Source organism: Lygodium microphyllum, chromosome 13 (assembly GCF_053477565.2).
Source record: "Lygodium microphyllum isolate KBCC chromosome 13, Lygodium_microphyllum_v1.1.10, whole genome shotgun sequence".
In the NCBI taxonomy this organism is placed as follows: Eukaryota; Viridiplantae; Streptophyta; class Polypodiopsida; order Schizaeales; family Lygodiaceae; genus Lygodium; species Lygodium microphyllum.
The window spans coordinates 21,730,703-21,749,582 of NC_141147.1; the positions used below are offsets into that span (position 1 = coordinate 21,730,703).

An 18,880-nucleotide genomic window follows, 5' to 3' on the forward strand; every position below is an offset into this window, starting at 1 on the left:
TCAGACTGATCAGTAGACTTTGCTTTATTTTTTTACTCAAGAAAAGTTGTTTGAGAGGCACATGATATGGTTCAATTTCTTATCCATGTTTCACTTTAAGATAGTGCATATAGAGCATAAGGAGTGTTACATCCTTAGACATTTGGATAAGGACTAGTAGAATTGGTCACAATGGTTATAACGTGACCTAGTGTGATCAATGGTTATAACATGACCTAGTGCATTCGCACTAGGGGGGGCACTTTAGAATTAGGATAGTGAGTCCTATTTATAGGACTTAAGGACCTATTGTGCACATCATGATGGCAGATGTGGAAGGATCGAGATAGAGTGCATATCAGGTTTAGTGTAGAGTTCAAAGTAGAGAGTGCGAGCAGAAAAGAGTGAGAGCACAATACTCAAAAGTTTTTGGTACAATGACAAGATGTACCACTTTAGGTTTTGATAATATATATAAAGTACAAGTGTAAGGATGCGTGCATACCCGAACATTGTAAAAGGCACGGTGAGCCTTCATTCCCAACAACCTCCCACCTAAAGGCAACGTGCTTGAATGTAGAGAAAAAAATAAGCTAAGTCTATGTATGTACTATCCAATCCCCATCATCTGGCGGCAATGAGCGAATTGCTCTACTTGAAGACCCTTCGTGAGAAGGTTTGTAGGATTACCATTTGTATATACTTTGTCTTTGCGTGAAAGACAGGATTCCGTGCTAGTATGATAGCACTTTTGACTGTCACAATGGAATCTCTCTCACCAGACGTGAAAGTCATAAAGCCTCTTTGTATGCCTCAGTGGCAGCCACATACTCTGCCTTTGTAGTAGACAATGCAACATACTTTTGCAGCTTGGATATCCAAGAGATTGCTCCCCCTGTGAACGTGAACACATATCCTGAAGTAGACTTCCTGTAGTTAGGATGACCAGCATAGTTTGCATATGTGAAGCCAACAACAGATGACTTTTGCTTACCAAAGCAGATACACAAATCCTTTGTGCCCTTAAGGTATCTCATGATATCCTTCATTGCTTTCCAATTCTTTTTGCCAGGATATGCCATGTACCTGCTAACCACTCCCACCGTAAATGCAATGTCAGGAGGTCTAGCAACCATAGCATTCATCAAGCTACCAATAGCTGAAGCACAAGGAATCTTGGCCATCTCAGTCTTTCCATCATCATATGTAGGATTGTCATTTGCACCAAGTTTCACATGTGGAGGCAATGGTACAACAATGGCTTCCCCCCCCCCCCCCCCCCCCCCCCCCCCTCCATATTGAAACGTTGCAAAATCTTAGTAACATACTCCTGTTGTGACAGATAGAGAAGACCCTTCGATCTGTCTCTGAGTATACGCTTGCCAGGAATGTGATTGGCCTCACCAAGATTCTTCATATCAAAGCTACTGTGTAAGCTTTGCTTTAAGGAGTCCAACGCATGAACATCCCTGCCTGCAATCAGCATGTCATCCCCATACAAAACCAAGAGAATAAGATTGCCATTTGCTGCCTTCTTGGTGTATAAGTAGTGATCAACTTGAGAGTGATGGAATCCTTGAGATTGCATAAATGTATTAAATTTATGATACCATTCCCGTGGTGCTTGTTTCAGCCCATACAAACTCTTGTTGAGTTTACATACCATGTGCTCTTTTCCCTTTGCAACAAAACCCTTAGGTTACTGCTTATAGATCTCCTCATGCAGATCGCCATGTAAGAAGACTGCCTTGACATCCATTTATATGAGTTCCATATCTTTAGATGCAGCCAAGCCCAAAATGATTCGCAAAGTAGTCATTTTGACTATAGGAGAAAAGATTTCATCAAAATCAATTCCATGTTCTTGCTTGTACCCTTTAGCAACTAGTCGTGCCTTGTACTTTTGGCAAAGAACCAGAAGTGACTTTCATTTTGTAAACCCATTTGCATGGTAGCACTTTTTGCCCTTTAGGCAAATGTACCAAATCCCAAGTGCCATTTTTCATGAGAGATTCCATCTATGACAGCATAGCCTTATGCTATTTCTTACCGTCTTTTCTCTCCATTGCTTCCTGGAAGCGTGATGGCTCACCACAATCAGTCAACATGACATAATCAGCCACATCGCATGTTGTATAGATGGTTTTGGTCATTCCAAAGGCATATGTTCTTATTGAATTTGTGGTACATCATGGACAATATCTTGCTGATCATTTCCAACATTATTCCCTACATTTTTAGGGACATTTATAGCAAGTATTTGCTATTGTCTAGCGGGCACCTTTGCTGTCCTATCGGTACATCCTCGGGGAATACAACCCTTCTAACCTCCTCTGTCTTTTCGGATTGTTTGTGCATGCGATCTTTCCGGAAGATAACATCATTGTTGCGTATTACTTTTCATTTCTCGAGATCCCTTAATCGATACTCCATTTTACCTTTATGACCATATCCTAAGAAAATACATTTATAGGACTTTGGCTCAAGTTTGTTGCGTTCTTCCTTGCGAATGTGTACAAATGCCTCGTAGCTAAACACTCCCAAGTGAGCATACGAAGGTGGCTTGCCCAACCACGCTCCTTAAGGGACCTTCCCCTCCCTCCCCTCCCCGTCCAAAAAAAAAAAAGACAGCCTTTGCCCAAAATCCATGAGGTAAAGGAGCACATGACAACATTGTATGGACCTTTTTTTGAATGGTCTTGTTCATACGCTCTGCAACACCATTTTGGGGTGGATTGTGAGGAGCGGTGAGCTTCCTTTTAATCCCTTTGTTGTCACAAAAGTCTTGAAAGGGTTTGGACACATATTTTCCACCATTGTTAGAGTGAAGACACTTTAAGGTCTTGTTGTTCTGATTTTCAGCAAGTACCATGAATATTTAAATTTATCCAAGGTCTCATCTTTACGACGAATTATTTAAACCCATACTTTGCGTGTGGTATTATCAACAAAAGTAATGAAATACTTCTTTCTCACTAGAGATAACCTTGGCATCTGACATACATTTGAATGTACCAACTCTAAAGGTGAAGACTTTAGAGAAAGAGATTTCTTATGTGACGTTTAAGTATGCTTACCATAAATACAATGATCACACTGTTCAAATTAGTATATCTCAAAGACGGCAAATAACCCAATCGAGAAAGCACTTTCATTCCAGTTTGACTCATGTGTCTCAACTGGCTATGCCACAAAGAAACACTTGGCTGCTTGGTTTATTGGGACTACATGGTCATGCATGCCAGATACACACAAAGGATACAAAGTATCACTTTTGGAGCCCTTGGCAATAATGCGAGAGCCCTTATAAAATTTCCATTTGCTATCCCCAAAGGTGGTGTGATGGCCTTCATCATCTAGTTGCCTTGTGCTTATTAAGCTCTTCTTGAGCTGAGGTACATGCCTCACATTATGTAAAACAAACGCAGAGCCATGCTGAAATTCCAATTTTACATTGCCAATGCTTGTAATTTTACATGCATTTTTATCCCCCACATGGACAACACCACATGCACCACCATTGTAGTCAGAAAACCACTCATGATGTGGTACAACATGAAAAGATGCACTTGAATCAAGTATCTAAGTATGCATGTCATCCTCAGAATCTGCAATCAATGCATGTGCACTCAAAGAAGCAAGAAGTATATCACCGTCACTGTCATTCTCATGAGTGACTACATTTATCTCTTTTATCTTCACATTACTATTCTATGCAGGCTGGCTATCCTTGTTTTCAGCCTTGTTGTCTTCAGTGTTTTTGTTTTTGCCTCTCTCTTTCTTCAATTGAAAACAATCACATTTGTAGTGTCCTTTCTCACCACAATGATGACACCACATTTTTGCCACGCGACTTGCTGTGTGCTCTATATTGAGAACTGCCCTTTTGTTGAAATCTGCCTCTAGTGTGCGATGCATTAGAAAACTTGTTTGCTGAATTATTTTGCCTGTTGAGTTCTTCCATTAGAAAAGAACTCTCCACATCAAAATATAACAACTGAGCATTTGAGTTACTCAAAGTTGTCCTAAAAGTATCTCAACTTTTAGGCAAAGTGCATTGCAAGAAAATAGCCTTGAACTCATCATCAATATGGAAAATCCTAAGCAATCAGCTGACTGAAAATTAATTTGAACTCGTTCAAATGTATAGACATGGTTGTACCTTCATACAAAAGTCCATCAAATTTTTCAGTCGATAAACCTTACTGGCTGCACTTTTCTGAGCATACAATTCTTCAAGTCTTTGCCACATTGGATATGCTGAATTCAGCTTCTTAATGTTAAAGAGCAAGTTGTTTGACACTAAGAGCTCAATGGTAGAGCGTGCAAGCTCATCCAAATCATCCCATTCTTCTTGTTCCATACTTGCTTGTTTTATTCCCTTTGCTTTGATGGGCTTCACCTGTTTCTTCTGCGCCAAGACATTGTAGCATTGTTTTTGCCATATTGCGAAATTATGTGCAGCCTCAAGCTTCTTGATGTGCAAAAGATTGCTGCTGTCACTGTTTCTAGCCATAATTTGCAGCACGAGATTGGCTCAAAAGTTACCAAATGCAGGCCCAAATGTCACATAAGTGACCATGGTATATTGCAAGTACCAACCAAGAGTGAAAATAAATAAAAATTGCAGAAATTTCAGATCTACAAATAGATTTTCAGAATTAGAGTGTCTGTTGCGGTACTCCACAAGCAATTACAGCCACATTCAAAGGCCAAGGCACTAATTACATGTGAAATCCCCAAAATTTGAATGCAATTTTTGCTCCAAAAGCATTCACGGGCAAATTTGACAATTTCAATTAAAAGCCCCAAATTTTCAAAAGGAAATTCATCCAGATTGGACGAATACATGTATCCAAGTGCATATACCAGGCAATTGTTGCACAAATTGAAGAAATTTTGCAAAAGCCTCAATTTTCTTGGGTTCGGTGTGCATAAATTTCAATGAAATTGAAGAAATATCACTAAAATGTAAAAAGCCCCAAAATTTTTTGGGCAAATGTGCATCGATTTTGCAATATCTAAGTCAAATTTTCATCTTCTACATCAAAGCTCCCAAATTTGGGAAAAGGCCCAATTTTCTGGGTCAAAATTGTATACTGTGCTTGGGCATACGAATGCTCAGCAGTGTGAGAAGAAAAAATAGCAGGAAATAATTAGAAAATTGGCAATAAATTATTTGTTGCGTGCTGCTCGCCTTCGTTGACTTGCCGTATTGCCTATGACTCGTCACCTGCCACGTCCACTTGATTGCACTCATCTGTTGTGTGCGCCTAACTGTGTTGCTCGGTCACGTATTGCCAACCTGGTCCTGCATTGATATGTTGGGGCTTGTCGCAGCCCTTGTCACCTACATTGGCTTGTCACTTGTCTGAAGTCGCTTGTTCACCTGACCACCGGTTCGCTTGACCATCGTAGCTTGTCACCTGCTCTTAGTTCTCCTGACTAGTCCGTTGATTGTTCGCTAGCTTGTCCACTTGACAGTCGACTGTGACAACTGACCAATTGTCAAGTTGCCTCTTGCTCGCTCTGATACCAGTTTGATGGCAGATGTGCAAGGATCGAGATAGAGTCTAGATCAAGTTTAGTGTGGAGTTCAAAGTAGAGAGAGTGAGCAGAGAAGAGTGAGAGCACGACACTCAAAGTTTTTGGTACAATGACAAGATGTACCACTTTAGGTTTTGATAATATATATATAAAGTACAAGTGTAAGGGTGCTTGCACACGTGAACACCGTAAAAGGCACGGTGAATCTTTATTCCCAATACATCATTGTGTGATCATCACTCTTAGACTCTTGGGTTGTAGATTGACATATCTGCTAACAGGAATGGTGTGGGCTGATGGAATCGGGTTGTAGGTTGACACATCTACTAATTGGGGTGATACGGGCTGATGGAATTGGGAATCGAGCTCTTGGGCCATAGTCGTGACCTAGCTTGCTACTAGCTCCTAGGCGGGGTGCTTCCTTGTTCTTGGTCGAGACTATAACTGCATGGTATGTAGACATTTCCAACCTCTTGGTGACACAACAATATCCTCCTGATATCTCCAATAGAAAGAAGCAGCAGCTTCTATTGGAATCAACCCCCTACACCATGTTAGGTGGCACCCTATATAAGAAAGGCAAAGATGAAGTGCTGCAAGGATGTATACAAGAGACGAGACGTAATTATTACCTCTACATAGAGGTGCATTTAATATTAACATGCAAATTTTCTCTTGTGCATTGATGATAAGTCTTTGGTTTCATTCACCTTCATCTCGTGTTGTTAAGAAAGAAAAGGAGGATGCATGGGATGTGTAATGCCGTTGTGATGAGAATGAGTAACAAAAGAATAGGATGTAATTGCTAATAAGGTTGCTCCCCAAGTGGTTTGACTATGGATTAAATTCATTAAAAATCTGTGGCTAAGGTGGTATGGGATGCTACTAGCGAGAAAAGTGTTTATGGGGGGTGTGTATTGTGGGTGGTGGGTACAGCAAGGTATTTTCTAATTTGGTACTCGTGCTCGGGATGGTGTTGTAGTGATGCTTTTGCGCAAGCTTATTGGATGGTGTTGATGATTGGGACTTGGGGAGTTGCTATGTCGAGATCATGGTATTGTTGGAGTGGGAAATATCTTGTTGCTTGTGGGGGGAGAGAGAGAGAGAGAGAGAGAGAGAGAGAGAGAGAGAGAGGTGGTCTATTCTGCAATTGCACAATGGGTTGCTGTTGGTTGTTGCCGTATGTGACTGTTGATAGTTGGCAGGGGTCATGCAAAAGGGTGTTGGGATGGGAGTGTATGTTTTTGCTAGGTGTGGAGTAGACCTTTGACTGCACATCTAGGGGTGGGGGGGTCGGGGGATATCCTTGTGTGGTAATGATCTTGATGAGCCATCCACTATATTCAACAAGGCCCTTACTATTTCAGTTCAATCATTGTTTTTAGGCAATGATCGATAAAACCCTTTTAAATATTACTTCAAAACTAATAAAAATATGTCTGGAATTAGACATTGATCATGCTATCGGATGTGTAATACCTTTCCAACAAATATGTTGCATGTGTGGGATACTTTACTTGTTTTTTAATTCAAAAAGATTGTATTTTCTTTTCTTTATGATTCTATCAGGAGTTATATTTCAAGGGGGAGTTATAACCACTTTTTGCATGACCTCTTGAGTTGAGCATGAAAACTTTTGATGGGCTTCTAAGCCATGCACATGCACCTCTAAACCATGTTCCATTTTGGATCTCCAAGCTTATTGGTAGACCATGCCATGATCTTGTTCATGTTGTATCTCTCTGACTTATCTTGTTCATGTTGTATCTCCTCTTGAGAATCTATTATATGGGACTAGACCTTGGTGTCAATTTGAGGTAGGATATTCCCATCATTGTTTTTCTTTTTGTTATGTTTTGTGTCATGGGTTGAATCACCCATGACTTGAAGGGGGTTTTGTTATTTATGTCTATGATCTTCGTGTGTGTGAACACACCTCAGTGTGTTAGCGTGTGGACATACCTCAATGTGTGTGTGCAAGCCTAGGGTTAGGGTTTGGGGAAATCCTAAGTCTATATAATAATCCCCTATGTTTGTACTTTTAATAATCAAACTATCACATCGATCCATTTGCATTGATATTCATAGAAGTGTTTTCTCTCTCTCTTTTTATCTTCTCTCTTTCTTTTCTCTCTCCACCATCGTGCTTCACCCACATTATCTCCTCTCACATTAGCTACGAAAGACCTAGTGGGATTGCATTAGGGCACTTTAGGATTAGGAAAGCCAAGTCCTATTCAGAATTACAGTCTGCAGATCTCTGAATTCATTGTTCTTACTGTCCAACATGTCCTGCATTTGCTGTGACTAATACTCAATTCATGTGCAGAATTTCAGAGAAAACATAGAATTGTACCTTCGATGGAATCAGCCCATCATGCGAAGCATTTCCTTTGAGAATAGAGAGAGAGTTGATCGGAGGAAGCAAGCTCTACCTCCGTACTTGAGTCAAAGACGTAGAAGTACTCTCCATGGTTTATTTTCTTGCAGCAATCTGCCCTCAACTCCTCAAAACTTCATTCTCCCATCTGTCTCCTATGCCTATTACGTTTTTTTTAATGCTCTCTCTCTCTCTCTCTCTCTCTCTTTTGGGAATTTGTGCCACATGGCATAAATGTAACAATTTTTCCATTTAGACCTTCTGGTCTAAAATTCTCCACGATTGGTGCAAAATTTGACCTCGGCACAGACTAGAGAATTAATCCTTGCGCAAAAACAAAGATGATGATGCAAACAGATTCTGGGGTCCAAAAATAGTAACTCCCTAAAATTTAGGGATGGTGACCTCTGCATTCCTCAAGTCATTCTGAGCAACTTTTGTCATTGTGACCACATCAAAAAGTGTAATGTGGCTTAGTTACGGTGACTTTTATTCCGTGAGCATTCTCACATGTGCATCTTCTGTCCTTGCCAGACTCATTGTTTTGCACCATCTCTAGTGGCTAAGCACACAGTCCCAAACCACTGGCATTCTATTTTTTAGTGCCCATTCAATATGGAACTGGTCCTAAGGCTTAGACAAACCGTTAGTCCAATTTGTCACAATGGTTGCCTCTTCTAGCCATGTAAAGATCCTGACTTATTTCAAGAGAACTCTGGGGGTAAAAAGCAACACCAACAAAAAAAAAGAAAAATAAAATATTTATATAAGTAAATAAAAAAAGCAACCGTAAAAAGTATCGCCACCTGGTGACATACCTCCCTCTTGAAAGAAGCAAGCGACCTCGATTGTATGCCACACATGCTAACGGATGACACAGGGCGATAACAAGATTCTCCATGTTATTAGTGCCATCGCATGCATCACTTGCTAACAGATGACATGGCGCGATGGTAGGAGTTTTCCCACTATCATTTGTGTTATTGCAAGTTCAAGTCTCATATAGGGGGAGGATTACATTCTGTATCCAACTATGATTACTAGGAGCCTTTCTAATATACATGTTTACGGATGCAACACAGGGCGATAGCACATATCCGCGAACTATTAGTGTCATAACATGCATATTCATTCAACTGAAGTGTAACGAATACAACTTCAAAGCACTGAGATTTCAATTCAATGATACACATGTTAATGCTAAATGTAAACCATACATTGTGCATTATTCAATGAGATGCAATATTCAATTGTACAATAGAGAATGCACATTGCTTCAAAAAGCATTCTAAGTCACTGTAGATTCCAATAAGAAAGCTTCTTGGTAAAGTTGCGATAATTGAGGCGAATTTGCCAATTCAGCCTCTTCCATCCATTTGGCATCCATTGGTGAATAGTTCTTGAACTTCACCAAAAATATTCTTATAACTCTACCTTTTACTTTCCTATCCTTATGTGCTAGGATCTGCTTAGGAACTAGAATCTCATCTAATTCCTCTACTTCAGGCTGTTCCTCTTGAACCATATCTTCTGGCACTTCACCAATAAAAGGCCTCAATAGGCTCACATGGAATGCATTATGAATTTTTCAATTCTCTGGCAATTTCAGCCTATATTCTACGTCATTGATATTCTCTGAGACTTGAAAAGTGCCATAGTAACACATACTCGGCTTTGAAAACAAACGTTCCTTGCCCTTCTATTTTCTCAAATGTGCCTTTTCAAAACGCAATAAGATCTAATGATCCTTTTTGAACAAGAGCTCCCGACGATAACTATTAGCAGCTCTTTTCTGTTTAGCTTATGACTTTTCTAGGGCATACTTGACCTTTTTATATGCTTCTTTCCAATCTTTTACATAACGATCTGCTTCAAAGATGTTATCTTTTGTCTGCAAAATGGGAGGCAATTTCTTTACACCTTCCACAATCTCCAAAGGTGCTTTGCTAGTAGATGAGTGCACTGTATTATTGTATGTATACTCAACCAATGGCAAGTAGTGTTTCCAAGAAGTCTTATGATCTGAAACATAACACTTCAGTAGATCTAAAACAATCGAATTTGCTTCTTCAAACTGTCCATTAGTTTGTGGATGGAAAGAAGATGAGAATTTTAGCGTAGTGCCCATGCTTTCAAACAATGCTTTCCAAAACAAGCTAGTTATTCTTGGGTCTCTATCACTCACAATTGACCGTGTCATTCCATGGTACTTGAAGATATTTTGCATAAATATCTTTACCATGTGTTCTGACTTAATCTTTTTCCTTACATGAATGAAATGTGCCTATTTGTTGAATCTGCAAATGATAGTCAAGATTCCATCATTCCTTGAAGAAGTTCTTGGAAGATTAAAAAATGAAATCCATGGCAATACTTTCCCATGGCCTTTCTCGAATAGGCAGTGGTTGCAATAACCCTGGGGCCTTCTGTCTATCAAATTTGACCTTTTGGCATACAAGGCAAGATCTGACCTATGCATCAACATTAGATCTCAAGGCTGGCCAATAGAAGAAAGTCTCTACGGCTTTGACTGTAGCATCAATACGACGATGTCTTGCATATGGTGAAGCATGAATTTCCAATAAAACTTTTGGCCTTAACTATTTTGTAACGCATAGTCTTCCATACATCATGATAAAGCCTTCTTTGAATACATAATGATCATGATGTTGGCCATTGATCAATTGTTTATAGATTTCAGAGAAATCTTCATCATCAACATACTACTCTTTCATATCATCCAATTCATGGTGATAAGGAATTGAAACAGCTGACACCTGTGGTTTGCGAGATAAAGCATCTGCAACTACATTCTTCTTGCCTTCCACATGCACTATTTGAAAATGAAACATAGATAGGAAATTTGCCCAATGCATGTGTTTCTCTGACAATTTAGCCTGTGTGAGAAAGTATCTACGTGTTTGATGATCCGTTTGCACTACAAAATCAGCACCAAGCAAATAGTGCTTCCAACTGGAGAGTGCATGGATCACAACCAATAATTTTTTCTCATAAATTTGGTAAGTCCTTTCAATGACAGAAAGTACTCCACTCTCGTATGCCACAACTCGGCCATTCTGCATTAATACTGCACCAATGCTGTTTCCACATGCATCACACTGCACTACGAATGGCTTAGACAGATCTGGCAAAATAAGTACTGGATCTGTAGTCATTTTCCCCTTCAAACATCTAAATGCTGATTTCTTTTTGTCAGTCCATTGCCATTTGACATCCTTCTTGTCAAGCGCATGTAAAGGAGAAGCAATCTCTACAAAGTGTCTTACAAATCTTCTGTAGTAAGAGCATAGGCCAAGAAAACTGCGGACATCATGAATGGTTTTCAAGTCTGGCCAAGAGACAATTGCTTCTATCTTTGCAGGATCCATCTTCACACCATCTTTAGAAACTATGTGCCCAAGGAAGTGAATCTCTTTTTAAAAAAATTCACTCTTCTTACCATTAATGAGCAATCTGTTACGCTTAAGCTCATTAAAGACTGCAACTAGGTGTTTTCGATGCTCCTCTTCATTCTTTGAAAAGATAATCATATCATCAAAGAATGTGCCAACGAAACTTTGATAAGGGCGGAAAATTCTATTCATCATATTGTTAAATGTAGCAGTAGCATCGGTCAATCCAAACGGCATGACTAAAAATTCATAGAGACCAAATATCGTTCTAAAAGCAGTCTTATGGATATCCTTTGGCTTGATTCTGATTTGATGGTACCCACTTTTCAAATCTATCTTGCTAAACATTCCTGCTCCCTATAGTCGATCAAGAATGTCATCTATCCTCGGAATCGGAAACCTATTCTTGATCGTGTTCTTATTCAAGGCTCTGTAGTCAATACACATTTGCCAAGAGCTGTTATTTTTTTGAACTAATAACATAGGCGAACAAAACAGAGAACTACTGGGCTGAATTAGTCCCTTCTCTAAAAGCTCATTAACTTGTGTCATAATCTCTTTTTGCTGTGCCGCACTGACCCTGTACGGTGGCCTATTGCGCGGACTAGTCCCTGGAATAAGATCTATGGTATGATCTTCAAGCCTCTCAGGGGGTAACTCTCTTGGTAACGAATTTGAGAAATAGTCGCTGAATTTATCCAAGAAAGCCCTTCTACTTTCATCTAGTACATACATGTTACTATCAGCTTCATTAACTTGCTTTGCAAAAACCAAGTATGCAAAAATATGATTTTTCATTACAGAAGTAATTGCAAAAGCAAAAACAACTGGGACAGATTCTCCTTTACGCTTCACATCTAACACATGAGTCTTGCCCCTATGCCCAAGAGTAATCGTTCTATTGTAAGTATCCAAGATAGAGTGCTTCCTATGGCATCATGGGATACCCAACAAAACATCACATCCCTCTAAAGGCATAATATGGAACTCCTCTGTGTCCACATAGCTCTGAATATGCCTCTTCTATCCTTTACCCTGTTTAAAAGAAGTGTGAGGTTGCTACTAAAATCTTTTCTTCCAAAAAGACTTCTTTGTAAAGCTGGTCTTTTCTTGAAATTGCTTCTTCTTCTTGCCAGGATCCTGCCTAAATTGAGAATCCTTCTTTTTAGTGCCTTTAAAGCTGTCAGCTTTTCCTTTCAACAATGCATTTGCCACACCAACATTTTCAATTAGCTGTACCATATTTGTAACCCTAGTCTTGGTACAATAATCCTTGATGGCTTCGGGCAAGCCGCAATAGTACTTTTCAATTTGTTCTGACAGGGGACTGTCCTGTAAGAACTCACGGGCAAAGTGCTTTCCAAAATTTCTTATTGTACTCTTCTAAATCCGCACAATTTGCCGCATCCAATTTATGCCATGCAGTCATAACATCTACTTCAAACGTGTTAGTTAACCATGAGGCTGCAAACAACTGTTTAAAATGGACCTAAGTGGCAGGTGCATATCCTTGCATCAACAATATGTTCCACCACTGCAAAGCATTACCTTTCAAAAAAGTTGCAGCCTTCCGCACCTTAGAAGTCTTAGTAAAATTCCCCCTTGTGTAAGTTGCATCAAATTGCTGTATAAATGTCAAAGCTTTTAGGTTATCTTGCATACCATTGAAGGTTTCAAACTTTTTTGCCTGACCACCCTCTTTATAGTCTTTAGGTTTTACACTTTTTGGTGTCAGGTCGTCATAGATAGGTGGCTGTAAAAAGGGGAGTCCCTTAGCATATTATCAGCATTCATTTCGACTATCTTAGTTGCCATATGTCCACTACCTGAAAATCCTCATCATGTGACTTCAAATTTTTTTGCATCCGAGGATTCTTTACAAGCTGTTCGAAAGAGCCAACTATCTTGAGGAGTTGTGCCATAAACAAGTCCTCTTGTTCTTGCTCCTCATCTTGTGGTTCAATGTCGGTTCTAGAAGGTATTGACACCTGTGCACCAATACTCTCTCTTCGGTGTCTACGAGCAGAAGAAGAACTCTCTTCTTCATGAGGGAGTTTTCCTTTGCCTTTACCCATGTCTGCCATCTCTCTAGTCCTGTAATCTCTGTAAAACTTGTGTGTATGGCCTTTTCACCCAAAACTGTCCGAGCTTAAATTCTTACAGAAAAGAATTCAAAATCCTGGGGATGGAACCATGAAACCGGTCTATGACTCACATAAAGTGGTAGTTCCTTCAATTAACACCCGGTCTTTACACACACACACACACACACACACACACACACACACACACACACAAGCAGAGACCTCACTCCCTCGCTCAATACCAAATTGGTCTCGAAGACCGGCGCCCCTCTCGGTATTTCTTTATCTATTAAAAGATGGAAAATTACAAAAATGATAATGTTCCAAAATACATAACCTATGAACAATTGGTTTTCATCCCTTCTGAGTAAATCCCAGTTGCATAAGAACAATACAACATGTCCAGATCAACATCCCTTTTAGGAAAGCATTTTCTGTGACCAAAACTCAATGATTCTTGTGCAGAATTGGAGTCGGCAGATCTCTAAATTCACTGTTCTTACTATCCAACACACTATTCTTACTTTACTGTCCAACATGTCGAGAGTTCACTGTTCTTACTGTCCAGCATGTGTAGAATTCATTGTTCTTACTGTCCAGCACACTGTTCTTATTGTCCAGCATGTGCAGAATTCACCGTTCTTACTGTCCAACATGTGACCAAAACTCAATGATTCATGTGCAAAATTATAGTCTGCAGATCTCTGAATACACTGTTCTTACTGTGTAGAATTCATTGTTCTTACTGTCCTGCACACTGTTCTTACTGTCTAGCATGTACAGAATTCACTATTCTTATTGTTCTAGCATGTGACCTCTGAATACACTGTTTTTATTGTCCTACATGTCTTGCATTTTCTGTGACCAATACTCAATGATTCATGTGCAGAATTTCAGAGAAAACACAGAATTGTACGTTTGATGGAATCAACCCATCATGCGAAGCATTTCCTTTGAGAATAGAGAGAGAGTTGATCAGAGGGAGCAAGCTCTACCTCCGTACTTGAGAGTCAGAGACATAGAAGTACTCTCCATGATTGATTTTCTTGTAGCAATCTGCTCTCAGCTCCTCAAAACTTCATTCTTTCATTTGTCCCTTAGGCCTATTACGTTTTTTTTAATGCTCTCTCTCTCTCTCTCTCTCTCTCTCTCTCTCTCTCTCTCGCTCTCTCTCTCGGGAATTTGTGCCACATGGCATACATGTAACAATTTTCCCGTTTAAACCTTCTGGTCTAAAATTCTCCATGATCGGTGCAAAATTTGACCTCGGCACAGACCAGATAATTAATTCTTGTACAAAAACGAAGATAATGACGCGAACAGATTTTGGGGTCCAAAAATAGTAACTCCCTAAATTGTAGGGATGGTGACCGCTGCATTCCTCAAGTTGTTTTGTGCAACTTTTATCATTGTGACCACATCAAAAAGTGTAATGTGGCTTAGTTACGATGACTTTTATTTCGTGAGCATTCTCACATGTGCATCTTTTGTCTTGGCCAGGCTCATTGTTCTACACCATCTCCAGTGGTTAAGCACACAGTCCCAAACCGCTGGCATTCTATTCTTTAATGCCCATTTAATATGGAACCGGTCCTAAGGCTCAGACAAACCATTAGTCCAATTTGTCCCAATGGTTGCCTCTTCTGGCCATTCAAAGATCCTGGCTTATTCCAAGAGAACTTTGGGGGTAAGAAGCAACAACAACAAAAGAAAAGAAAAATAAAATATTTATATAAGTAAATAAGAAAAGCAAGTGTAAAAAGTATCACCACCTGGTGACAACTATTCTTGAAGAATTACCGATATTCATGCATGGAGCATAGGCATTGACTTGATGATTTGCTTGCTTACACGTTAGGGCTACCAAACCTCGGTTATTTTGTATACTTGAGGTATGTCTCATCTTGAGTCAAGACCCTCACCTCTTGTTCAGCTAAAGTTGGGTGTATTGCCTCTATGAAACTGGGGGCTCCTATTAATTGCATCAAGCCCACCATTGGATTGGACTAACAGAGCCATACTTTATCATGCCTCCAAACTAATGGTGGCATAAGTGATTGCTTCACCTAGCAATCACACAACGAGCTGTCCATTTATCTAAATGTTTAAGAACAGATAGCAGTTCTTGTAGTATAACAGACCATCATGTATGGAGTACATGGTTTGACTTCATAACTTGCTTGCAACCAAGGGACACCAATCTCAGCAGAATCTCTGTACTCATGATGCAATTGGTCCAGATCCCTACTGTCTGGTTCAACTGTACTGGGTTGTATTGCTTCTTTGGAACTTAGGTTACTGACTGAACACAATGACCACTGGATTGGAGTGATTGGGGACATATGAAGCTTTACATGTTCCAGTTGTGATCCTCAAAAGTGGAAAGGGGGAACTTAGCTTCAGATTGAGTTAAATTTGACACATTCAAATAAATTGGACAGAGTTATTGATTACTAAATAATGTTGCTTACATGTGCTGTAGCTGGTGAGCAGTTCTTTATGACCTGGGCAAATAGTTTTGGCATGATGGTTATATTCGACTTAGTGGTTTCTAGGTATGATCCCCATATAGAACAACTTGATGCAATTTTTGATTCTCTTGATTTGGAATTACAGGAAGAGAGACTTCGCAGACTACAGTTGCGCTTAGAAGTAACTTTTGATGGTACACGACCAGATCATCAGGTTAAATTCCCTCCATCATGTTTATATCAAGGGGTTGAATTCTTTATACTCCTGCTGCTAAACAGTGCTAATATGTTCATTTTAGCAGGAGGCACTGAAGGCATTATGGTATGCTGCATTTCCTGACTCGGATCTACATGGACTTATTTCTGAACAATGGAAAGACATGGGGTGGCAGGGCAATGATCCCTCAACTGATTTCAGGTTTTGTCAGTGAATTGGATGAATGGGATTTTCCCTTGCTATGGGTTGCTTTATTATTGGATTTGTGTTGTTTCTTTGCTGATAAGTTTGTTCTGCTGTCTTAAATCACTCAGAAATGCCATCTGGATATGTTGATTTGCAGGGGTGGAGGATTTGTCTCTCTTGAAAATCTACTATTCTTTGCGAAGAGATTCCCTGTATGACTCAAATCCGGTGACAGCTACTGAAATTTTAATAACTCTTTTTTTTGGGAGTGGTTGTCTGGTGAAAATGAATGCAATATGTTTTTATAAAAGTTAAAGATACATGACAAACATATCCTTTATTTGTCGGTTATAATGTGCTCTCTTAAATTGACCAGTGAAAATGGATGTGATAGGCTTGAATAAAAGTCAAAGATACATGACAATCATATCCTATATCTGTAATGAAAGATTCATAATGCATTCTGATCTAGAAAAGTCAATGGTGAAAATGAATGTAATATGTCTTCATGAAAGTCAAAGATACATGAAACATATTCTTTATCTGTTCATTATGTACTCTCTTAAATTGACCAGTGAAATTGGATGTGATAAGTTTGTATAAAAGTCCAAGATATATCAATCATATCCTATCATCTGTAATTATTATTAGCAGTCAAGTTTGTCATGCACTGTCATTTCCTGCATGTGAGCCTCAGTCTGAGTTGGACGGGGACATTAAGAGCTCTGACATGTCTGTCATGTGCTTTGATGGAGTAGGCAGCTCATTCTAGATTTTGCATTGCTTCTTTCAGTCTGTTTAGGAGTGTTTGTTAGTCAGTTTCCAGTCATTCTGCTGCCCCTGCCACATCGCGAGTGCTCTAGATTGCCACATCAGCTTTTTCAGTATTATTTGCTGCTACTGACCTCATCGGCCTGATTATTTGGCACCCTCTGATGCTGGTTGGTCAGATTTGGGGGGTTTATGCTACTTATAACCCCAACAATCCTCCACCCCACCACCACAACAACAACACAGACACACACCCACACCCGGGGCCCACTAGTTGGCAGATCATCTTTTCTCTCCTTTGGCAGGTGCTCTGTTGGTTGCTGTGGTCTCCTCTATCTCTGGTGTGGACAGCAGGTTGGATATTCTCCGTCTGAATCATTGTCAGTGTCTCCGCCACCATATTGCTGCCGTCATCATTTCAGCTTGATCCCCCATTGATGCCTCGGGGTGCACGCAGGGACTGATCATTCCACTCCTTTGTATTCAGCATTCTTTTTAGTCAATGCAGTTTTCTTTTTTTCATCTCTCTCTCTCTCTCTCTCTCTCTCTCTCTCTCTCTCTCCGTGTTTGTGGTTCTCTTCTGTTGTGCACTCTCACATGGTATTAGAGCCGAAATGAGTACACGGAGTTACCTCTTCGAGAAGGAGACCACCCCCTAGGCTGAAAACATAGATTTTCAGCCATCTGCCCCTTGCTGGAAACACAAATTTTGTGCATTCTACTACTCTATGACACAAGCGCCCATAGTGCTTCTATTGCGGAGGTGTAGCTGATTTCCACCTTTCGGGACGATTTACAACAAAACACAGATTTTTGTGGGTGTTTGCAAGTGTTAAAGATATTTTATCGTTAGTTAAATGGCTTTGATGACTTTGACGAGGAGATCTCTCGCCGCTCCTTTGACAGGTAGGATGATCATCATGAAGATCGGAGGTCCCAACCCCATTTTGAATGGGCACCCTCTTTTGATAGGTGACACAAATTGAAGCAACCATCCTCTCTTTCACAAGGCCCATCCTTCTGGCCCTAAGATGCCTATGATGGCACCGATAGTACTGGTGCTTGTTCTTTCTTCTCTTCCCAAAGAAGACCGTTTGGACAGATCAAATTATTCACTTTGATCCTATAAGGTGGAATGTATTCTTAACACATTCAATCTTTGGGAGTTTGTTACCTACCTTGTTCCTCATCCCGCGAAGGATCCTACAGTGGGCTTGATGATGAATCATGCAGCCCTATGGGATCGGCTCAATTCTGGAGCTTGATCTTTCTTCTTTATGAGCTAACATGATTATATTCTAGTGCATGTGCGTAGGTTATAGGAGGCTATGGAAGTGTGGACAAAGCTTTTTTCTCTGTACCATCAAAAGACATTTTCCCACGAGATTACTCTTGAGAAGAAATTATGGATGCTTGCTATCGATGACTCTCCTTCCATGAATGATTGCATCAACCGGTTGGGGATATGAGTGATGAGCTTTCTTCTTTTTTCTCTGTACCATTAAAAGACATTTGCCCACGAGATTACTCTTGAAAAGAAATTATGGATGCTTGCTATTGATGACTCTCCTTCCATGAATGATCGCATCAACGGGTTGGAGGATATGAGTGATGAGCTTTCTTCCCTCTGTAGGATCATCTCTTCGGAGAATATGGCCATGATTCTTTTGGCTCAGCTTTCATCTTTGAAATACGATGTCTTCTACATTGACCTTCTTACATCGAGGACTAAGGAGACTCTTCTATGAGAGGAGCTTGCCTCGCCGTCTTGGAGCATGACGAGCGTTTGAAAGAGGTAGCTAGTGGATCTAGCTCCACGAAAGCTTTTACTG

General features: G+C 40.0%; 1 protein-coding gene across 3 annotated transcripts in view; it reads left to right on the plus strand.

Annotated features, from left to right (window-relative positions):
- Nucleotides 1-18,880, plus strand: part of LOC148026403 (uncharacterized) — a 50,640-nt gene that overhangs the window by 26,837 nt on the left and 4,923 nt on the right. For 2 of the 3 annotated variants that reach the window (XM_087690850.1, XM_087690852.1), the window contains exons 4-6: nucleotides 16,020-16,088; nucleotides 16,174-16,292; nucleotides 16,435-16,489. In XM_087690850.1, the coding sequence (XP_087546976.1) occupies nucleotides 16,020-16,088; nucleotides 16,174-16,292; nucleotides 16,435-16,489 (243 nt within the window). The remainder of the gene's footprint in view (nucleotides 1-16,019; nucleotides 16,089-16,173; nucleotides 16,293-16,434; nucleotides 16,490-18,880) is intronic. The other variant, XM_087690851.1, reaches the window with a different exon arrangement.